The sequence below is a fragment of the Centroberyx affinis genome, unplaced genomic scaffold (genome assembly GCF_046629955.1).
Source record: "Centroberyx affinis isolate AG114_WGS23_722 - 3 ecotype Tasmania unplaced genomic scaffold, CSIRO-AGI_Caff_v1 ptg002510l_1, whole genome shotgun sequence".
In the NCBI taxonomy this organism is placed as follows: Eukaryota; Metazoa; Chordata; class Actinopteri; order Beryciformes; family Berycidae; genus Centroberyx; species Centroberyx affinis.
The window spans coordinates 429,224-454,081 of NW_027280732.1; the positions used below are offsets into that span (position 1 = coordinate 429,224).

Sequence of the window (24,858 nt, forward strand, 5' to 3'; positions counted from 1 at the left end):
GCTACTAGCGAATGCATTAAAAAAATTTTGAAATTAAGGATTAATACAGGATTAATGCTATTCACTATATAGAAGCTGCGTAACCATGCTTACAGCTCAAAAAACATGATTTAATGCTGATTCGCTCTCTAAAGATCAAAGTTTTGAATTTGACAGGCCCTAACTCACATATCTTGTTTTTTATCTTTACTATTTTTAGTCATCATTTAGACAGCAGGAAATTAGCAAGGGGGACAGATTAGGGGAGACAGAAGAGAGAAAGTTGTGGTTAGATTTGATCCTCAGCCAGTGGGGAAACAAACTCTGAGCTAATCCACTCAACTATCTCTGGACACCAATATCTTGGATTTTAAGCTGGAGGAACTGCAGAGACAACATGCAGGCAACTGGCTCAAACTCACCGTTGCCTCTGTAACACCTTGACTAAATGTTGATTCATGGAATTTCTAAGTGGTTTTATGGTCTGAAAATCTCACTTGTCCAATGGGCTAGTTCTCTGGACTTGCACTCTCCCCAAGTCACTTGCCTCAAATCGAGTGGTCGAGCTTTATTTCTGCCCTGTGAGACATCTTCCACCCGCTCTCGCAGACACAAGGGGTATTCTTTATTTTGGCTTTGCAAAGCTTTTGAGAATGTAACCAACATGCTGAGCCAGCCTTGAATATGGCTGCCATGGATTTCTAGCCCCTGACAGCCCTGGTGGGGTCTAATTCCTTCATGTCAGTTGTCTTTACAAGTTGTCACATGGTTTTTCCATAGTTGTCAGTTGCCCTATTCACAACAGCCACTGAATAAATCTAGTATTGACATTTATCAATTCACAGGATCTGATGTAGTTATCTGTTATGCTATTAAGGGTGAGAGCCAGCATGTTGTTTTACTTATTAATAATACTTTTTTTTTTAAATCGTCTTTGAGGGACTTAAAAAATAAAAAAAATCTATGTGAAATGATAAAAATCCACCCGAAAATGTGCCAAAAGAGCAACATGTAAGCTGTGGTGCAGACAAATTCTGCACTTGGTGAGACCAAGGAGGTTCTATATGAGACCATAACCCGACCAAAGACCTCTATATTGTATTTGTTTTCATTCTAGATGACTGACCAATCGTAATTCAGCTTGGGAGGAGACTAGCCCGCCTTCATCAGAACCACGCCTCTATGTTCAAGGAACACCGCTTCATAGATTGTTGTTAGCGACTTAGCCAGTACGGGCAATTCATTTTTGACATTTCCATTTGAGACTACTTTACCGAACTTCATATTTTGATACAGTCAAGTGAATGTAAGAGCGACAGTTTATTGATCTTGGCTCCATCACTTCGGTGTGTCAAGTTGTTGCTGGTCGCAGTCTTGCGAGGTAAGTTAACTAGTGTTAGCTAGCGTTAACGTTACCTAGCCAGTAATGATGGGGGTTGGTTGTTGTGCTAAGATAGCATTTAGTTAGCTACATAACCTTGCCGAACAGACAACTAGCGGGCTAACATTGGCCACGTTTCTGCGACGGCTTAACATTTGCGTGTGTTTTCGTCCTCCAGCAAATAACTTATGAAATATGAGTAGTGGCTACGTTAGCTTGCAACGTCAGTAAGTTAGTCAAGCTAGCATTTCCAAGTGAGGCTAGCCAGCTAACAGCGGCGACCATGATTAGCTAGCCAAGAGGCTAACGCTAAGCAGAGACTGACCTGACATTATACATTTTTGCTGTTAGTTGAGTTTAATTGTATTACGTGTGTCGCTGAATTGTTGCGCGGTAAATGTTAGTGTTAGCATAACGTTAGCTGTGTGTTTGCTTGGCAGCTGGCTGACAGAAGTATTTTCTCTATCGCACTACTCACATAGTTACAACGATATTTAACGCGACGTTATGTGGTAGCTAGCGTTAGCTGAGCGGGTTAGCTAGCGTTCTTCATCTCAGTCTCCATGCCATAGCAGTAACCACTCAACATGTAACGTTAATTAACTACATCTTCCAAACTGGGCAGAGGCTGTCTTAACGCTTAGCCAGCTGTGTGAAAGTATGGCTGCTTTTCGACGTCTCCCTTGTAATACCAGTGCCAGCAGTGTCCAGCTCATTTGGATCTTTCTAATAATCAGTAAGAGTTCCGTTGATTAAGGTCAGCGATGACCCGATGGTGACACACGGCACGCTGACGGGTTTTTTGTTTAGCCTCTGGTCTGCTTGTAGCTTAGCTTGCTTGCCACATAACTTCGGGCGCGGACGAAAGCCAACGTCAGCTGTCGGACAACCGAGCAGTTAGCTCACTGAAAACGGATGGCGTTAAGCTCGGTGTTTAGAAGAGAGGGGGAGGGGATGAGGCTGGGCTACAACGAGACACTGCCTGTTTGCCTGTAACGTTTCAGTGTTGGCTGGCAGCTAGCTAATGTTAGCCTTTTTTAAGCGTCAGTTAGCTAGATATTACTGTCTGTCGTATTTATTTCGCATTTCGGTAAAAACAGTTTGACGGTTTGATATTCGACAGACATTCGGATTTTACGATTCCAGCGAGCCAAGAGCGCATATTCAGCCTCTATGTTTTCCGAAATTGGTGGTGCAGGGCAGCGAAGCACAATGTCTCTGCTGAGCAAATTATATGACGGTTGGTTAGGGAACGTCAATAAGTTACATTTTTTCCGAAAAATGTACTTTTTTTTTTCAAATAACAAACCGAAAAGTAGCGGATAGTTGTGATGTCTGGACCCCTTTCCTTCAGCGAAACCAAATCATATAAAATTGTAAAAAAAAAAAAAAATAATAACGATAACAAATCGTTACAGCAATAACTAATAACAAGATCAGACGGCAGGGAAACAAATGGGCTGATCCAGTCAGTCACTTGTATGTGTTATACTTCACATTTTATTCATTAAAACATTCTGAGTCTGAGTGTACAGTTCACGTACCATTGAATCTTGTACTTATTGTACATCTATGCATGTTACTTAGTTGACAGTCCCTAACCAACCGCCATAGACACGCTTCTCTGCCCTGCACACTAATTATACATAAGAAATACTGTAGATTCGGGCTTGGTTTGTACACAAAGTCAGTTTTAATCACTTCTGTGTTCTTGGATTAATTCTACTGTAGCGTGTTCCTGCCACATTTGTTGGCATTAGGGGTACAAGTGTCAAAAGAGCCTGAAGGCAGCTCCACCAATCAGAAGTAATGTATTAACACAAGAGTCCGACACAGCTGGCTTGGTCCAAGACAGCAGGCTGCCAGTAAATTATGGTGTAATGGCTGGTTTTTAAACAGTACATTATTTAATTTTGACAGTAACACTTAAAATCCCAAATACTACCTTGCCTATATATTAAAGGCAAATATAAGAATTTTAACTGAGGTCATTAACTCGCTAATTTGCATTGGAGTGTTAAGGGGTCTGGCCAACTACTGTAACATTCCCACTGATATTTGTTTACGTGGTTGTTTGTCTTATGATGATTACCAACTCGGTCATAGTTTATATACTTTATTTACTATATCAGTGGTCATCACAAACATTGTGTTACTGTACAGTTTGCTGTGGTATTGCTAGTTGTCATGTGGGTATACATTGCCTTGTAAACATAATGTCTGCTGAAGCTGATAAAAACATTGGTTTTATTAAAACTATGCTCCCAAGCTTTTGTCTGTTGCAGTTGCTTGTAAAGTATTCAGACTAAACCTAGGCTACATCATTCTTTTTACTCTTTACTCAAATCTGTCATCGGAGGTCCCTGTTTGTTTATTCATGGAGTAATCACAACCAGGCTTGTTGATTTTCACAAGTTATCAGTGACGTTGTGGAAATGAATTTGATTTGAAATGTGTCATCTGTCTTGCCTTGAGCATTATTTTGCAGATTAAGTGATATTTTTAAAGTACCACAAGAGGGAGCCATAGATTTCTGTGGGGAACATTGATGGCTTTGGAAGGGAAATCCTCATGTTGTGGAACATGAAACAAGCTATGCACCTCTGTTTTTATTTTTTATTTTTCATTTAATTTGGATTTGGGAAAACCCATAAACAATATAGTCAGTTTGATGTTCTTCTTTAAGCACTTTGTAACTTTGGTTTGTGTGCTATATAGCCTAAATAAAGTTTATTATTATTATTAATTTTTGATAGGCCATCTTATATTTTCCGCTGGAACATATTTTACGACACTAGCTTTGTCATGGTTACATTTCTAGGTCTGCACATTGAGTCTCATTGTGCTTCCTCAGTTGGCTGTGGCGTTTGGTTCTTGGTTAGCTCTTTCTTAGATACCACAGGGATAAACTGAGGCAAAAAAATGTGGAAAAGAGTCTAGCTACGCAAGATCTGACAAATGAAGCAACACACACAGTCATAGTAATAAGATGACATGGCCATCGTTGGCTGTGTTTGAGTTTGCATTTTGCTTTGTATTTTCTTATAAAATATAATTTCATCCAATTCTCTTGGATTGTGGAATTAGCTTCTTGAAGCAGTTTGTTGTCAGGGTTGGAGTGGGTTGTAACCTGTAACCAAGCACATAAATGTACAGAATATTGTTGCTTTGGCAATTACAAGGAAAGCTGAGTGACAGTAAAAATAATTTCTCTGGTGCTACATTAATTAAAAAAGTATATAATTTAACCATTATTTAACCAAGTAAAGTTTCATTGAGATTTAAAATCTCTTTTGCAAGAGAGGCTTGGCCAAGACGGCAGCAATTAAACATACATAAAGAAAATAACTTGGGACTGAATTTTATTCCATTGGCTTTTTCAAAGGACAGGTTAAAACCTTGTAATTCTCCACTGCGTTTCGACATTGGCCTTCCACACAAAGCTTCAAACAATTACATTTTTCAACAATTGAATAAAGGCTTTTTAAGCTTTGGATTTTGTTTTGCTTCTTTGATTCACACCAAAGAGCACCTTCTACTGAAGATTTTGACTTTTGATTATACAGCCAAATGTAGCACTCTCTTCTGTCTTGTTATTGTTTATAAGTCCAATTCAAGTTCTGTGGTCCTAACCTAATTCTGTCCCTCTCTTAGTCCAAACGAAACATTTTGGAGAGTAAACTGTCTGTTGACTCTTGAAAAATGCTTGAAACTATTTATGTTTGTTAGGGTTCACAGACTAAATAAAGTCCAGCATTACTTTGGGACCCTGTTAATTGTCCAACTGTGCTTGTCCTCTCTAGCCCTGTTGAGTATGAGTATACAATGAAGAGGCGTGTGGAGGACCAGGAACCAATATTTGCATCCCAGCAGCAGCAATCACGTCGTCTCCCAGTTCCAGGTACTGCAGAGAGCTTCCAGCACCGTGTCCTCGCCCCGGCCCCGGCCCCTACCGTGATAGAGGCGGTCGCAGACAACATGCAGCCCTCCACCGGCATCCAGTACTCCATCCCACAGGGCTACCAGGTACGCTGTGATGAATGTAGTTGGCTTACATCAAATCAGAGTAAAACAATGGCGCTGCATGTTTGATTGGCTTCCTGCTAAGCTGGCTCGACACAAAACGGTAGCGTCTATACCTAATGTTAGCTTAAAGTTATGTTAAAGTTATGTTATTCCCATCTGGCGAGCAAGATGGAGGCCATCAAAAGGAAGAAAAAGGGAGACGAAGACAAAAAAAGATCCATTGTATAGGCTAAGTGAGTGATAGGGCTGGGCAATATATCGATATTATAGCGATATCGTGATATGAGACTAGATATCGTCTTAGATTTTGGATATCATAATATCGTGATATGGCACAAGTGTTGTCTTTTCCTGGTTTTAAAGGCTGCATTACAGTAAAGTGATGTAATTTTCTGAACTTACCAGACTAGCTGTTCTAGCTGTTCTATTATTTGCCTTTACCCACTTAGTCATTATATCCACATTACTGATGATTATTTATCAAAAATGTCATTGTGTAAATATTTTGTGAAAGCACCAGTAGTCATCCCTACAATATTGTCGCAATATCAATATTGAGGTATTTGGTCAAAAATATTGTGATATTTGATTTTGTCCATATCGCCCAGCCCTAGTGAGTGAGCAAGTTTTAAATTAACACTCAAAATCCACACAAACAGGACCTGATTCCATACACAAAATTGCATTGTAATTGGATAGGGTGACATATTTCTATGAAAAATGTATATTCATTATTTTGGCCAGTAAAACATATTTTTGGCAATTTATTTTTTTAGTTTACCATCCCTTGGCAGGTGAGCCATGCCCATGAGTTAATTTCAGAAACTGTGCTTGACTATTGATTTTAAGACTATGAAAAAAAAGACTGCTTCATTTATTGCTAATTTGGAAATGCCATTTGTAGCCATTCTGAGGAGCGGTTATCCTTAATGTTTTTAGATCTTAAATGCCACTATGTTTCCTCCTAAAAGGTACCCACAATGCCTCAGAGCTCCAGTGGACACGGACACGTACATGGACATAATAATAGCTCTGCGCCTCATGTCGGGCCCCACTCACACAGCCCAGCAGTCCAGCCCCAGGGGCCTGCAGTGGTCCAAAGTCACGTTCATCCACCCACACCCATGACTTCAACCCAAGGACAGCAGCAGTTTCAGCGACTGAAGGTGCCTCTCCATTAACATATATAAACGTATATACACCAAAGCAAATTTAATACCAGCCAAGTGGGTTAATATACAAAAAATGCCCAAATCTGAATTTTAACTTGCAACTATTCACTTGCAACTACTTAGCTTGCTAAGTTTATGTTTGATGCTGCTTTCAATGGATACAGACTGTCTAATTCTCACCTAGAAATGGGGCAAAAATGTTTTCTCACTGAGTGACTTTATTTTGTAGGTTGAAGATGCCTTGTCCTATCTGGATCAAGTGAAGCTGCAGTTTGGGAACCAGCCTCAAGTTTATAACGACTTCCTTGACATCATGAAAGAGTTCAAGTCGCAGAGGTCAGTTTTAATTTTACTGCCCTTTTTTCCTCAACATCTGGAGAAAATCAAACATAGAGTTTATGTGTGTCAAGTTGTGTGGTCTAGTTTTTCCGCCACATATAACTTATAGCAGAACAATATCTGCTGGCTGCTTTGAAATGTATTCCAGTAATATTTAATGAGCCTACATCAGTATTCAGGGATAGTATATCATCAGAATTGGGCACTCTATTTTCATGATGTACTATCCCTTAATACTGATGTAGGCTCATTATCTATTATTGTTTTATATATATAATTGTTTGGTATATGTAATTGTTTATATGTAATACTCATTTGCCTGTGTTACTTGTGCCTGACAAAGATCTATGTGAGATCGACACGTTGCCATGATATTAAACTTATTGGGAGCTTTCAGTTCAGTGTGTAGATTTTACCTCTTTCTCTTGATCCCTTGATCCAGCACCTGTTGTAAGTTTTTTGGATGTGTACGCACTTCTTTCTACTTTTTTCTGCTTTGAAATTTACCACGTTAGTGTTTGCTTTAGCAGGGCTCGAAACTAACTTTTTTCACCACTGTCCCAAAACTGTCCCGGGACCTATTTTTAACAGTCCCAAAGTACACATTGACCGTCCCAAAATATATATTAGATTTTACATTATCCTTATACATTACATTATTACATTACATTATATTAAATTGTGCAGGCATAAAAATGCGGCGCAAAAGGGTTAGGGTCACGGTGGTGCCATTTTTACACAGGTGGTGCTTCCCTCCTCAACCCTGGTCATACTGGTTATACCATCGTTTGCCACTAGAGGGTCTAAGCGCTATCAAAGTCAGTCACAAAAATAAAGGTGAAACTTAAAATTCTACAATTTGCGCCAAACTCATGTGTTTGTAACGGTATTTGTAAACAGTAACACTTTTTAATTGGAGATGTGTCAAACTGCCTAACACTCAGAGAGTTAACATGAGTGCAGTGCAAAGACTGGCATGTTGCCCCTGGTTACTATTGGATTCTACTGGACACTGCTGTCACTGTAGGTAAGGACAATTCATCCTATTGAAATGAACCCCCCGCCAACAACCACCGTCACATTAGTGATCAGTATGTTGTTACTATGTCTGTTTATCATTTAGTAGCATAACTTCATCATGGAAGCTCTGAATATGTGCTTTTATATTATTAATTACAAAATAATGGTGTTCCCGGTGTGGGATAACACCGCCCACCACGACAACCCTAGTGTCACTCAGCATTTATGATACATTGTTAGTCGTCTTAACAACAGCAGACCACAGGTTCACCACCAAGGGCAAAAAAAATTATAAATGAATGAAAATAAAAAATCAATTCTGAGTGTCCCAAATAAAAAATTTTATGGTCCCGGGACGTCCTTAGTTTCGAGCCTTGCTGTAGAACATGGACCAACCGGTTGACGATGAATCAGATACTGACTCAGTGACTCTCTCACCACAGCATAGACACCCCAGGAGTGATCAGCCGTGTGTCCCAGCTCTTCAAGGGCCATCCAGACCTCATTATGGGGTTCAACACTTTCCTGCCACCAGGCTACAAGATCGAGGTGCAGACCAACGATCTGGTGAACGTGACCACGCCGGGTCAGATTCACTACATCACGCCTCACGGCATCTCTGTCCAGAACATCCCCGTGAGCGGAGCGTCCAGCCAGCCTGCCAGCCACCACCAGCACCAGAGTCTGCCGCAGGCCGGCCCGCACACCACCACTGCCCCACCCATGCCCACCCAGCCTACACCAGCTAAAACCAGCAAGGTAGGAGCTGGTCTGTTACTGTGACTACTGTGCAAGAAAATGTATTGGGCCTGCTTCCTATAGAATATTTTATGTAAAGGTCTTTTCTTAGTGTTTAACTTATTTTAATTTTAATTTTTGTTATTTCTTTTTAGTATTTATTGTGTTCCATTTCATTGTGATCCTTCTTTTAGATTGTGTTATTTTCTATTTTTAAGTCCTTTTATCTTGTTTTAATGACTTGTTATAAAGCACTTTGTAACTTGGTTTTCAAAAGTGCTATATAAATAAAGTATATTATTATTATTATTATTATAATTATTATTACAGAAATACTTGCGTATAGTTTTGGACTGTTGGTATCAATAGAATTCTTTGTTGAGCAAATTCTTGAAGTAGGCTTAATTTTTAGATTTTTTTGAGATATTCTTTATGTATTACGGAACAAATTGAATCTCTAATAGACTAATTTAAGCATTCAGTCCAGTCGTCACCTGTGCACCAGAATTTATGGCTCTGCACTCTCTTTTGTTCCCAACAGCCAATGCAGTCTCCAGCCCTGACCCCCACCAGCCAGCCCAACCCGTCAATCCCGTCGTACGCCTCACCCCGCTCCCCTTCGGTCCAGTCCCACACTCCAGTGAGCAGCACGCCCTCTGGTGGGCCGCCTCTCCAGAACAACCAGCCTGTGGAGTTTAACCACGCAATAAACTACGTCAACAAGATCAAGAACCGCTTCCAGGGCCAGCCGGACATCTACAAAGCCTTCTTGGAGATCCTGCACACCTACCAGGTAAGGGAACACACACCAATAAAAATGTATTCAGGGTTTGACAAGTACCCACCATGATGATATCTTTTTCTAACTGGTGCAGACGAGGAAGTAGGATGCACAAAGCATTAGATTCACCACTTCTTTCTTACTGTCATCTTTCTAGAAGGAGCAGCGAAATGCTAAAGAGGCAGGGGGCAACTACACCCCGGCCCTGACAGAGCAGGAGGTCTATGCTCAGGTGGCACGGCTCTTCAAGAACCAGGAAGACCTGCTGTCAGAGTTTGGACAGTTCCTGCCAGATGCCAACAGCTCAGTGGTGAGTGTCCAGTCAACACACTGGACATGAGACATGACCCATTTCAACACAGACTAAATCACCTCTTTATTAAATGATTTCACTTGGCTGTGGAAACTGAACTGTCGTTTTGGCGTTATTGCCACATGTGTGTCTATATTTCCCGCATTTTCTATATTCTTATATCTATTCTATTTTTCTTTGATGTATCCTATTTGCCGTTGCAACAACCTAATTTCCCTGTAGGGATCATTAAAGTTTCATCTTATCTAACTGCTGAAATGATGGTGTGTAACACTGTTCTCAGCTGCTGACCAAGACTACGGCAGACAGGGCAGAGTCGGTGCGTAACGATCACGGCGGCACAGTGAAGAGACCCTTGCTGAACAACAAGCAGAGGCTGAACCAAAATGGGCTGCCAATCAGGAGACCCTCTGGAGTGGGAGCCACACCGCCTGTCAAGGTATAAACCGCTCTTCATGCTGACTGTCAGGATGCCTACAGCTGCTTGTGTACTGGGTTTTTGTCTGCCATATTAAACCTGACAAAAGTCAAAATTTATTTTATACTGAGTACTATAAGGTTTCTGCTTAGACTTCTCACTTGGGATGTGTATAAACATTTTCCATTTCCAGCTCCAAATTGTGTGCTGCAAAAACATCTTATCTCTAAAACACCACACATTTCAAAAACCAATACATTTCAGTCAATAATTGGGGGTCATGAAGCATTTTGTACACACGAGTAGAGATGCACCGATTGCAATTTTCTTGGCCGATTCCGATTTCCGATTTTTTTAAAAGTCTGACCTGCCGATTCCGATTTTGGCCGATTCCGATTTTCTTTCTAAGAACTATAATTGACAGCATACACAAACATTTTTGTAACTTTTCTTTAATGGAAAATTAAAATTCAATTAGATGTTCATAATAAAACATTGACTATTAATAACTTACATTTTCTCCAAAACTGCACCAGGGTACAGGACCTTCTCTCACTCTCACTCAAACAAATCTCAAAATAAAAAAGTGCTCCAGGTTACTGGACAGAGCTTTTTTATACAAATAAAATTCAAATGAAAATGAATTGCAGTATATCCCACTTTATACTTTCCCAAAAGAAAACTGGTGCAACAGATCTATATAACAACCTATAACACCTATATAACACCTAATGTCATTTATTTACATCAAAAGGTTATCCATGGAGCCCAGCCCAATGTAATGGAGATTTAAAGAGTCATAGTGCCATCTTGTGGTGAAAAAAAATGACTTTTTGTTTTGACTCCGCTGAGATCGGGAGGTAGCTCGTTTCTCTTTCTTTTATTTCCATGCATATGCGCGAGCTCAGTCCACCTGACAGCCCTCTGTTCTGTCGGCGGAGAGAGAGACACACAGAGTGAGGTTGTTTCGTCGCATCGGCCGACGCTCCCGGCTGCATGTTGCCGGCCAAGGCTGTTAGCTTGGCGCTGATTTGTTCCCGGTGATCCGACCAAGATTTCGGCGGGGGTCACGACGCTGATTGGTCACCGGGTGCCCGGTGAACGGGTTTTTCGGCCGGATCAGGTGGATCAATGCGGCCCGTGAGCATGGTGGAGAAGACAGCGGCGGAGAGAGCAGATGGGACGCGCTGCAACGGAGATCAGTATGGATGTATGGACTATTACAGTGGAGTTTTTACCGTTGTCTTAAATTTGACCGGCACAGAATCGGATATATGAGACTGATCTGCTGGTCACCGGACATGGCCGATCAGCTGAAAACCGGCCGATTCCGGTCACCGGCCGATCAATCGGTGCATCTCTACACACAAGGAACAATGTTAACCTGCAACGCTTAGAAAATCCCAAAATAGGAAGGAGGCTACAATACACCAATGAAATGTCTTGATATGACACTTATGTTACGCTACGCAAACTTCTGAATGTTAAAATATTTTCTCATATTAGAACTTTTTTCGTTTTCAACATATAGGAATACATTTTTGATTTTTTTCTGATTTCTAACTAAATGCAAGAGCCTATAATAATCATAATTTTGCTGGGTCATTTATATATAAAAAATTATTTAACACAAACAATAAACACAGGCATTTTTTGTCCTTTTTCACCCTTGCAGAAGAAGCCCAAGATGTTGGGGAAGGATCATGCCATGGCTGACGTCGGCAAACACAGCACTGGCACTGAAACTTTGTTCTTTGAAAAGGTCAGTAGTATTATTATTATTATTATTATTATTTAATTGTAATTTAATGTAATTATTATTTTATTGTAATAATAAAAGGAAGATTGATGGTTATAAGAACGATGTAGCGTTATGATGATAAAATCATCTAGAGATTAATCATACGGAATGGAAACTACCAGACCATAACTTTCTGTTGTCATTATTGAAACCTTTTGTAACAGGTGAAGAAAGCCCTCCGGAGCTCCGAGGCGTATGACAACTTCTTACGGTGTCTGCTCATCTTCAACCAGGAAGTCATTTCGCGTGCTGAACTGGTGCAGTTGGTCATCCCGTTCCTTGGGTGAGCTCACACTTGTAGACACATCTTTTTCTACATTAGAAAACATCACTGTTGATACTTAGTTAATAGATTTATGATCAAAAGTCACCAATGTCTGTGGATATGAGCCAGTGCTGATATTGCAACGTAAATTGGCAAATATCAGCCAACAGTGTTTTTGTTCAAAATATCTGTCAAGCACTGAGCCCTAGTTGCAGTTTAACTGTGTATTTTGCATACATTTTGATATGATTCACAGAAAATTCCCAGAGCTCTTTACATGGTTCAAGAACTTCCTGGGCTACCGAGAGTCCAGCCACGTGGAAAGTTTCCCCAAGGAGCGCGCCATGGAGGGCATCGCCATGGAGATCGACTACGCTTCCTGCAAGAGGCTGGGGTCCAGCTACAGAGCACTGCCCAAGAGCTACCAGCAGCCCAAGTGCACAGGGAGAACCCCACTGTGCAAAGAGGTGAGTCATCACTTCTTTCTGCCTATGAAAGGTCTTCCTATCATAAAATACTTATTTGTCTATTAAACAAAGGTAACTTTCTAACAAGATCATGGACTGTTGCAGGTTCTGAATGACACTTGGGTGTCATTTCCATCATGGTCGGAGGATTCTACATTCGTCAGCTCCAAGAAGACTCAGTATGAGGAGCACATTTATAGATGTGAGGATGAGCGCTTTGAGGTGAGAAATACTATACTGTTTATTTATGGTTATGAGAACATGCATTGATAGTATACATTTGCCCCAATCATTTTGCAATATATGCTGTATATAAATTCTATTTTTTAGCATTTATTCTTTGTTCATCGTTTTTAAAATACAAACGTTATGGTGTCAAAGCTTGCTGTAAATTAACTGCCGTCCCAGCTAACACCCAAAATAAGAATGCATGGATGTGACAGTAAAGTTTGTAAAACGATGTTTTGAGGGATTATTTCCTGGCAGAGACGTCTGTTTTTACCCTGTGGGTGTCAGGTGATCGACGATAAGCAGAGTGTAACATAATGCAACCATTGATTTTGAAAACACTCAACTCGGGCACAATGTAGTGATGATGAAACAGAAAGTTTGACAAAAACAAATGACAGTTTCATGTTTACAATTAAATAGGCAATTTTTTAACGCTGTGGAAGTTGTTTTTCATAGTTGTACAAGAATGAATGACAGCAAATGGCTGATATCTCCAACTATGTTGACTGTGTGCAGAGACTAGCAGGAGGATGTAAAGGAGAGGGGCAACATAGACAATCGGCACAAACTTAAAATTATCCTATTATTTTATAACCAATGACATCCCAATTTGACAGAACTGATTTCAGGGAAAGATAACTCTGTTGTGATTTCAATCCCTTTAGCTGGATGTTGTCCTGGAAACCAACCTGGCCACAATACGAGCCCTGGAGACGGTGCAGCGGAGGCTTTCTCGCATGTCTGCCGAGGAGCAGTTGCGCTTCAGGCTGGACAACACGATGGGCGGCTGCTCCGAGGTCATTCACCGCAAGGCCATCCAGAGGATATACGGGGACAAGGCCCAGGACATCATCGACGGGCTCAAGAGGAACCCGGCTGTGTCCGTCCCCATAGTGCTGAAGAGGTTAGTTAGGATAGTTAGGATTTCTTACTTGCTTACTTGTCACAGGTCTTGGCTTATCTTGCTGTTGATTCTGTAGTTTGGGGTTTGAGAATTAGTAAATTTTGTTGTTTCATTTAGTGCCACTAAAGGTTGTGCTGCACCTTTTTTGTCACCGTTTTCAGATTAAAAATGAAAGAGGACGAGTGGAGAGAAGCCCAGAGAGGCTTCAATAAAATCTGGCGGGAGCAGAATGAGAAGTATTACCTGAAGTCGCTCGACCACCAAGGCATCAACTTCAAGCAGAATGACACCAAAGTGTTTCGCTCAAAGACCTTGCTCAATGAAATTGAGATGCTGTATGATGAGGTAAGGAAACACATGGACATTGATATACAGTATATCAAAATAAGGACGATGTAAAGGCTCAGTATGTAATCTAAACCCTAAAAATGGTTGCACCAACACCAAAAGACAAAACATATGAGATCTTTTTTGGTTAATTCTGATTGATGGTGCTTTTGCAAGGATTAACGGCATGCTGCAACATAGTTACATTTATTTTAAAGATGTAAATGCGGCTTTAATCAGCAGCTCCTGTCACTTTTCGTGCTTTGTTGCTCTCAAACTTCAGAAAGATATTTTCTTTAAAATGGGAAATGCTTAATGCTTCAGATTAATTTAACACTTGTTGTGTCCTGTAGCGTCAGGAGCGGGCATCAGAGGACACTGCCACACCGCCACCCAGCGGCCCACACATGACCCTGACCTATGACGACAGCCAGATCCTGGAGGACGCCGCTGCCCTGATCATCCACCATGTCAAGAGACAGGTGGGCATCCAGAAAGAAGACAAGTACAAGATCAAGCAGATCATCCACCACTTCGTCCCTGACATGCTGTTTGCACGGCGGGGTGAGCTCTCCGATGTGGAAGAAGAGGAAGAAGAGGAGGAGGAAGAGGACATGGAGATGGACCAAGATGGCACCAAGAAGCACAACGGCCTGCCAGGCAACAGCTCGTCGAAGTCCAAGCTCCTCTTCAGCAACACGGGGGCCCAGAAGCTGCGGGGCGTAGATGACGCCTATAACCTATTCTACGTCAACAACTACTGGTATATCTTCCTCCGTCTTCACCAGATCCTCTGCTCACGGTTGCTGCGTATTTATGGTCAAGCGGAGAGGCAGATTGAGGAGGACACCCGCGAGCGAGAGTGGGAACGAGAAGTGTTGGGGCTCAAACGGGAGAAGAATGAAAATCCAGCAATCCAACTGAGGATGAAGGAGCCTAGTAAGTTTGTAAATTTAGAAGATAAAACTGGTGAATTTTGTTTCCCCAGTCTGTCAAGTTTAGACAATATTTTATTACTTGGATTTCATAATTTTACTGTAATTGTACTCGATTAATGTACTCAAATCCCCAACAACATTGATATTGATCCTAAAACACAACCTTAGTGTACACCTTATTATGTGCCTAGGATAAGCACATAATAAGGTGCTAAGCTCACTGTATATTTATCATACTTACTATTCAATTTTCCTTGCAGTGGATGTTGATGTGGAGGACTACTACTCAGCCTTTCTGGAAATGGTGCGCAACCTTTTGGACGGAAACATGGAGCCGGCTCAGTACGAAGACTCCTTGAGGGAAATGTTCACCATCCATGCCTACATTGCCTTCACCATGGACAAGCTCATCCAGAGTATTGTACGGCAGGTCAGTACATCAAAGCTTTTAACATGATTTGATATTCATCATACAAAAACACTCTAGAGCACCCAGCTACTGGATGTCATGTGCATGTGTGTATGTCACCAGAAAGGTCCTGCCTTTTTGGCATCTTTCGAGCAGGTAGAGGTGTAATGACTGTCTGCCACCTATGAAATACATAAATATATTAGTACATGAAAAAGTCAGCATGCAACATGACAGTTTAATCATAATAAATTGAAAAACCTTATTTAAATGTGGAAATAAACATAATGGAGCTTAAATGAATTATTTGTGTAATTTTAAAATTTAGCATACTCAAGACTTTACACGATTAGCAAGCCACTCATTAATCACGGCATCCATTTTCCCTTGCCTTTGTCAAAATTCAGTTCTGAACTCGTTCAGTTCAGTACTGTAAAGGTCTACTGGTTGGCAGACTGTAGTTTTTAGTAGGTATTTTGGCACTTGGGGGACTAATGAGTCAATATGGGCGACATCCAGCTTTCTCTGCAAACAAATCTAGAGTTAATGCGTCTTAGCTGCAGTTAGTGTAGCCAAAGTGTAGTTCTCTGTTTGAAAGAGATCAAAGCCATATTGCAGAGTATTTATAAATCTATTGTTTGTCTCAGGACTTTCCAGTTACTGAGCATTCTCCCTCACCACCAAGCCATGCTGCTATCGTCTGTAATAATAATACATGACATTTATATAGCGCTTTTCTCGGTGCTCAAAGACGCTTTACAAACACAGGATAAAACAAATTTAATAGAGATATATATAAAAGATAGAAATAGATGAGGAAAGGACGTATACATAGGGAGGAACGGGGGAGGGGGGAGGAGAAGAAGATTAGAGGTCAAAAGCAAGAGTGAATAGGTGGGTTTTGAGGGCTTTTTTGAAAGATGACAGAGTGTTGGCCTTTCGGATGTGGCTGGGGAGGGTGTTCCAGAGGGAGGGGGCGGCTGCAGCGAAGGCCCTGTCGCCCCAGGTCCGGTCCTTTGTCCTGATGGTTTGGAGTAGGTTAGCGTCTGCGGACCTGAGGTGACGGGTAGGGGTGTGGTGGTGGAGGAGGTCAGAGAGGTAGTCTCTGTAGCTTCTGCGTTGATTGTGTTTGATCATATTGAACCCATTTGTTTTACAGCTCCAGCACATTGTGAGCGATGATGTCTGTGTTCGTGTGACGGAATTGTACCTGAGTGAAAGTGCCAACAAGGCCACCGGAGGCACGCTCTCCACCCAGGCATCCAGGGCCACTGTTGAAGGAACCTACCAGCGCAAAGCAGAGCAGCTGATGTCTGATGAGAACTGCTTCAAGGTACCCCACATGCATCAATGGAATTGTATTTTTCAATGTTCGCTTATAAATATTGTACAATTTTGTGTGATCAAACAACGCCGCCCCTTTGTACCACTCCTTCTCTGCAGCTTGTCGCCCATACTTACTCTTGATGAAGTTCCCTCTTTGGACTAGGATTCAACCACTATGAATTTTTGAAGGCCAATAACAATGTTAACATATGTTTGTATTGAAGCTGCTTATAGCTGATACTGCCAACATCCAACCCTAAAACTCTCAATTGAATCCCACACTAATGTAATTCTTTTAAGGATAGCAGCTCCTCAATATACCAGAAACATTATTGAACAATTAAGTGAATAAATAAAATGTGCAGGGAAAATGAATTTAATTGCAGACTCATATCGATTTATACTTTGTACACTACACTTATACGCATTTGTGATACACTCCTGCCTCTCATTGCCTCTGTTTTGTCCAGTTGATGTTTGTGAAGAGCAGAGGAAATGTTAGTCTGGCCATGGAGCTTCTGGACACAGAGGAGGAGAACTCGGACGAGCCAGCTGAGGCAGAGGTACGACTCTTTTAGTATTAAAGTATGGTTCACATTGTCCACAGAGGAAGTTGTCTTCATGGTTCAAGTGTTCTGCTGTTGAAGATCCTCTGACAGTTGACATTATGTAAATGTCACCAACTGCACCGTGTCATTACATTAAGACATTATATTGCATTCCTATATTTCTTTATTCTACAGTGTGTCCATCCGTCCATCAAACATGATAACTCAGGTGATATCTCAGACACTACTGGTCTGATTTTGACAGAACTTGAAGGGATGATGCCTCTTTACACTGTTTAAAAAAATACACAGATTGGCCTAATGGGGGCGCTATAATTAAAGGTCAAAATCCCAAACTTTGAAAGAGTCTAACTCCTACACTGTAAGGCAGATTGACACAAAAAAATGAAACATCAAAGGGCCGTATTTACTAAGAGTCACACTAATTACTACTGTGCACAAAAAACTTAACTGGCACAGCTTTCTCCAGGTTAGTCTGATTTATTACGACCACTTATGCAAATCTAGTCAGTCACAATTTTCCAGTTAGATTACCTGAGGCACAACCATAGCCCCACATGCAGTAGCATTGCTCTCATAGCAACAGACAGCACAGGTGAGAGAGCAGACTGTGATTCCACACTGTAGTTGAGCCTGAAGCCAGGAGATAGAGTTTTGTCAATGCAAATGAATATTATTATTATTATTATTATTATTATTATTATTATTAATACTACTAAAACTTAGAAATATGCTGGCCAATATGTAATTTTTTTCAACTCTCAAGTAGAGCACCCTCTCACTTATTATTTGTCCTCTCTGCCTGTTGTGGCTTTTAACAAAATACAGCGGCCATAGCTTTCTCAGGGTGAGAAGTTAGGACGCGCTTCCTTTGGGTGTGAAATACCATGCTCAGTGATTCCTATTTTGGTTTAGTAAATCGATGGTATTGATCCATTTCTATAATCTCCACCTCCATTTTGGCACCCTACCACTGTCACTCCTGAAAATGCATATTAACTGGGTCAAAAGTGCTAAAAGTCTCCTGCCAAGTGTTGACCTAATTTCTGTACGCAAAATGCTTGTGCACACAGGTTAGTATATCAGAATCTTCTCTTTTTATGCATGTAACTGAATTAGCGCCACCATAAACACTTTTTAAACTTGTATGTTATTTCTCAGACACCACTGGTCTGATTTAGAAATATTATACTGAAAGGCCTGATGGAGACACTAGAATTAAAGGTCAAAAATTTCTAAATCTGAAAGGCTACAACTACTACACTACCAGTCTGATTTTGATGAAACTCAGGGGGTGGATGATGTGTATTGTTACTGATTTTCCCAAAGGGTTCCTGCATCATTCGTTGCGGACGACATGTTGACTTGTTTTATTTGTTTTCCCCGCAGAGGTGGTCAGACTACGTGGGCAGATACCTGAACTCAGATTCTGCATCCCCAGAGCTGCGTGAGCATCTGGCCCAGAAGCCTGTGTTCCTCCCCAGGTGAGGCCCCAGCCATGTGTCCCTCTTGTCTGCACACCTTAAGCATCTGCCCTAAGGCTCTAGTCAGCCAAGCAGCCATTCCACTGTTGACAAGCCAAACCAGCTGCCAAATACGGCTCATTTTCAGAGCTAGAACCAGTGGCACTTTTGCACAAGCCCGACTTAGGAGGCCCTCTCTAATCACAGATCTTTTGGGCCTGAGAGCTCTGCCTTATTAGTAACGGACAGAAATTAATATTGGCAAGGGTTTGGAAAGGTAATTTACCAGAATAACTCCAAAGTTAAGGTGAAATGCTTGCGGTGCCTGACTGCCCTCCTGTCTGGAAAGAATCGCATTGGCTGTGAACTTGACTTTTTCGGTTTCTGACCTCTGCCTCACATGAAGATTGCACTTTATATGGCCATCTTTTTAAACGGGGAATTTATTTATGCATTGATTCAGTTCCTTTTTAATGGGACTTTTATTTATGAATATGAAGTTTTTTTAAATAGTATTGGCTTAATCATGCTTTTTGATTTTCACCTTAGCAGATAGCTATTGAATAGTTGGGTTCGATTATTCACATTGTGTTGCATTTCAAATATGTTTTTCATTGTACAGCTTAAGAACAAATAGTGGTTGAATGCATAAACTGAAAGCAAAACAAATGGGTTCTGCCTTTTGTCATTTTATGTCACTGGTCATTTTTCTACTGTGGCTTTGACCTGAGATTGAGAGACTAGGGCTCTTGCGTAGGACCTGAGTGAATTTGTTAGAGTAAAGGAATGCAGTAAAGTCATGGTTTTCTTTTTCTACCTTATCATGCCTTGTGTTTGTGATTGTATTCATATTAGAGGTCCTGTATGTGACTTACTTAATCACTGTTTACAACTGTAAATGTTCAAATGTCCATTTGTTTGAGTGTTTAATATACTCAATATTATGTGTGTAATAATTTTCTGTGGATACAGTGCACTCCCGTTGCAACTTTTTGTTGTGGGTGAGGTTTTTCCACAGGTTTGCGAGATGAGTGCTCATAAGTCTTTCAAAATCCTGGTCAAGCACATTATCTGCAACACTTGTACAGAGGAGTGGGGCTTGTAAATAAAATGATGGTCTGAATTGTATGTTCATATGTTGGTGTATTTCTTTCCTGACACCTCAGAGCTATGCATGGAGGGGTGGTTGGGTCCGCTCTGTCTTAAAGCCCAAGATGAGTGTTGCACATCAAGCCTGTCTGTCTTTGGTTGTTGGTGCTTGTTGACATTTTTTTTGAGATGGCTGTCCATTACCATAAACATTTCAATAGACTTTTCAAAAGACCCAAGAAAAAAAAGCCTCTTGCTCTCAGTTTCCTCTTATTTAACCCATTGCATAAATCTGGTACATGACTATGATTTATCAGTGGGCTCACCCACATCTCGTTCTTTTTTCTCATATCAAATCTATGAGAGGTCAGCAGCACAAGAAGTCAATAGACTTGGCCCTTCTCCACAAAAATCTTCAACAGCAGTGAAAATCCAGCAGTTTCTTTTGCAGTTATGTTGGGTCTTCATCGCATGATCATAACACTCTGTACATTGTCAGTGAAAGTATGTGCGCATCAAAGTATTCTCAGCTCATATTTTTGGATTGGTATCCCATCTGGCAGCAATATTAAAAAGTGTTGTTTCTCGCATTTTTATTTGAAATTGGCCTCACTGTCATGTCTTTTAAGTGGAGCCCTGAATGCAAAAAATATGCTTCATGGTTTCAGTCCTCGTTCACCTGTACCCTCGGTGGTAAGTACACATTTAAAACTTTCATTCAAGCGGGGTGAATAATTGCATTTTTAACGCCTGCACAAAATCTGGATCAATTCCAATTAAACAAAATCTTGTTTGCCAAGCATTATGTAGAATTTTTAACAAGAGAATCACTACCTGGATGTGCGACGGAAGTGCACTGTACAGAAATATTACTACTGCTGCCTCTGCTGCTCTTATAGATCCACATTTCCCACGAATGATTTGACTCCCTATCTAATTCTGTTACTCGGTGAGTTGCTATGCATGGGTTTAAAAACACTTGTTTAAAGGGACAGTCCTCTCAAATTTTACAATACTGTTATTACTGTCAAATCAGCTTGTTAAGATTTGTGTGTATTATGGCTGACCACATCACTTAGACCAAAAATATACACAATACATACTGTCAAACATGAAATAGTGCTGTATAATATGCTGAAGGGAAAATAAAACACTTGACAATTTTATTTAGAAATTTGTGCGAACTTTCCCTGTAAACGTGATGCAATTTTTTTGATGTGTGGGGTAAAGGGCAAGATTTCTCTCAGGTCAGCCAGTGCACTCATGGCAGTCTGTCTGTTCTGGCCATCAGGAATTTGAGGAGGATAAGGAAGTGCCAGAGAGGCTGGGAACAGCTGCAACAGGAGAGGATGACCAAGGGCCCCTCTGACAAGTCGCAGGATGGCAACGGAGAGCTAAAGATGGAGTGCATGTTCAAGCTCAACTCTTACAAGATGGTGTACGTCTGCAAATCAGAGGACTACATGTACAGGCATACAGCGCTCACACGGGCTCATCAGGTAAGCACAGATCACTTTCATATTGTCTGTAGCTGTAGCCTGCTATTCGCATTAATAGTAGTAGTAGTACCGGTATTAGTAGTAGTAGGATTACTAGTATAAGTATTATCACCTCCACCATGTTTTTGCCTATTAGTTTGTCTGTCAGCAAGATATCTCAAAAACACATGAACAGATTTCCATGAAATGTGTGGGACAGATCGGCTTTGGGACAAAAAACTGATTCGATTTTGGTGATCTTTTACCAATGTAAGATGATTAGCGTTTTTTAGTCATAACTATGAAACTAGGAGATAGAGGCTTGATTCCAATTCCTTAGGGTATGTTTGCAGGGCTAAGAAATAAATGTAACTTAAAATTTAAGCGACAGGAATGATGTCTTTGGGTGTAACAGCAAGTTGGAGAATTGTTCAGTGTTGGCAGATGCTTATGCTCCTTCTAATTATTCATGTAATTCTCCTTGTCACTACTTGATTAAGCGGACAATATGTGTGTCATATACAGCACAGGATTTTGCATCTTAAAATGGCATAACTTGTAATTTGTAAAGTTGTGAGTCACTCAGATTTGGTCTATTTACATGTATGTTGCATTCTTGAAACTATTAATAAAACATTTTGTGACTCTCTTCTTGGATTTTGAGCTGGTATCACAATAGCTCAACCCCAGTGTTGTTGTTCGTGTCTCTTCCAGTCCCACCAGCGGGTCAACACTCGCCTGCACCGACGCTTTCACTCCTGGCTGGACTCCTGGGCCAAGGAGCATGTGAGCAGCGACATGGCAGCTGACAACCGCAAGTGGCTGATGGGAGAGGGACGAGAGGGCCTGGTGTCTTGCACGACCACTCTCAACCCTGAGGTCCTCCATTACCTGAACATCAACAAGTACCGGGTGAAGTACAGAACACTGTAGTCAGCGTCTCTCTCCTCAAAAGATCAATAGTGGCAGCGAACATCTTCACACAACAGACTGCCAGTGATAGTTAAAAATATGTCTACATGTGGATTTTTCAGACCTGCCGTTGCTGGATTCAATTGCCAAAATGTTGGGTGGTTGTCAGTCCTCGAACCACCAACTCTTGGGGTGTAAATTTGCCGCTTTTGGCAAATGTGGCGGAACTGATTCAGAAACTATGTGCTAACTTTCAAGCCTGCACTGCAAAGTCTGTGAGGTGTGTGAAATAGTAAATTTTACAGCTATTGCAGTCATTATATTGGAAAAACCCACCTGTCTTAGTAATCTGATGAGAATGTTAAATGCAGATAAATATACAGAGAGAGCATCCTCATGAAGAGTCTTACCTTATGGATTCTATGAGCAGGAGGGTCGCATCTTCTCGTTGGAGCAATTCACAGTTTGCAACAAAACGCCTATTTAAGCATTTCATGACTACCACTCACCTAGTTGACAGTAAATGAATTTGGTTTTTGAGGACCACTTCATTACTTTGTAAAAAAAAAAAAAAAAACACAACCTCAGCTTTTCTCTTTGAGTAGCAAGAACTAGTACAGATCCGTGATCTCTGTGAAAATGTTTGTACTAAGACATGAAGCTTATTTCGGCTTCCAACTGTAAAATTGTATAGCCTGTGAATGTTTTCCTTTTTTGGTGATAAAGGCAATAGTGCACTATGTATTCAACATCTCTGGCAACTGCTGGATAGATGCTTGGCAACAATACAATGCCAGTTACAGTGTATCAAGTACAATAAGTTCTGACTGCCCAAACACTTCCTGTAAATATCTTGTTTATATAGATTTTTTTATCAGAGATGTTCATTGATGTGTAGCGTACATTAACAAACGTAGTATCAATCTTTAGCTAGAGGTTGCAGAGAAGTATATTAAGAAAATGCAAACATTTTAACTACGGTTTTTACCAAAGGATGTTGATTAGAGACCCTTTTTCCTCTGTGGTCTGTTGAGTGTGTCGTCCTTAACGTCTTTGTTTAGTAGAACTTTTCCATTTTCTTGAAAACGACCATTTTATACGTGTTTCAAGGCAGTGCTGTCTCCCCTTCTACGCCTACTTTCTACCTTCAGTCTTTGGCATCCGTGTCACTTGTGGTTTTAAGATGATTGAATGTAGCCAAGCAACAATTTATGCTTTTGAAAGTATATGTCCATTTTTCAAAGTACTGAAGTTTTAACAGTACTCTCAGTTTTTCTTGTATGTAAACTTTCATTTACCAAATGGTTATAATCTGTATGAGGACAGGCTGGTCATAGAAAACCCATATATCAAAACTGTAGTGGAGGTGGTCTCGCGGTATATCACCTATAAAAACTGTACCTGATTTGTGTTTGTTTTTGTTTTTTTACACTGACAGATGTATAGTAGGCCTATATGTGAATGTCAGCAATGCAACTTATGTACAGTTTTAGCATCAAGAAAACAAGCAAGCAATAATCTACAGTATGTCAAAGCTATCAGTTTGTATTTTTTGCTGAAATACAAATGTGAATGTTATATTCCCTTTAAAAGAGGGATGATTTATTATTGCTGTTTTCCCCTCAGCAGTTGATTTGATAAATTTGGAATCGGCTCTGTAGATGTTGTAGGCAAGACGGTCGGACGGTAAGATTACACCAAAAGTCTATGTTGGTTTCTGATCTGAGGATATCGGGTTACGCAGGAAAACCTCACACTACATCCTATGTCTTTCCTTCTCTGCTCAAGACCGACATATCTGTCCAACATCTGTGCATTTTGAATCTCAGTTCATTGTGTGACTGGGCATTATGTTCAAACCTACAGGTAAAGTATGGAAATTAACATAAGAACACAACAGTTTGCTCAACATTGCCAGACTTAAGAAAAACAGACTTAAAAAAACTGGACAGACACAATTTGCCCGTATGGATGAAAGCAGAGTCATACATGGACTATGTGACCGGGTGAAAATTTTGCCATGGGAGCACAATTTGGCAACAAGCTACATTACAAAATTTAATCTGTCAACATATTCAAGGAGCTCCATTAAGGCAACTGTCAGTGATGTAACCAGCTACAGACAATCTTCGAACAGTTTATAACTTGGGTTTTTATTTTTATATTTACCGTGTTTAATATGGAATACTACAGGAAGCACCGGGGAGCTGGATTGTACATAAAGACAGCCTTTGTACCCCATTTAATGTGTCTACTCTTTGCCATGTCTTCTCTTGACTTTTATGATGTTGTACATGAGTGTAGTATGGTGTTTGGCATTAAACTATCCTTTGAATAGACTGAAACTTAGTGGACCGTTGCCTTTTTCACTCCCACCATCGTGTTTACATGTTATTGGGTACCTTAAACATAACAAGCCAAAAATATAAATGTTTCTTTTTTATTTTGTCCCAAGAGATGGGGCATGAATTGAACAATATCACAAAAACAGACCATACTTTTCTCATTTTAT

At 40.6% G+C, this 24,858-nt stretch overlaps 1 protein-coding gene across 1 annotated transcript; it reads left to right on the top strand.

Annotated features, from left to right (window-relative positions):
* The first annotated feature begins 1,190 nt into the window (after positions 1 to 1,190).
* LOC139656667 (paired amphipathic helix protein Sin3a-like) lies at positions 1,191 to 24,681 on the top strand. The gene is made up of 21 exons (XM_071534269.1): positions 1,191 to 1,360; positions 5,164 to 5,386; positions 6,358 to 6,552; positions 6,788 to 6,894; positions 8,361 to 8,676; positions 9,197 to 9,448; positions 9,594 to 9,746; positions 10,033 to 10,188; positions 11,843 to 11,929; positions 12,133 to 12,251; positions 12,490 to 12,700; positions 12,806 to 12,922; positions 13,597 to 13,835; positions 13,997 to 14,180; positions 14,516 to 15,101; positions 15,361 to 15,530; positions 16,669 to 16,842; positions 17,306 to 17,398; positions 18,794 to 18,888; positions 21,248 to 21,455; positions 22,149 to 24,681. The coding sequence occupies exons 2-21, from the start codon at positions 5,186 to 5,188 to the stop codon at positions 22,365 to 22,367; spliced, it is 3,882 nt and encodes a 1,293-aa protein (XP_071390370.1). The 5' UTR covers positions 1,191 to 1,360; positions 5,164 to 5,185; the 3' UTR covers positions 22,368 to 24,681.
* Positions 24,682 to 24,858: the final 177 nt, after the last annotated feature.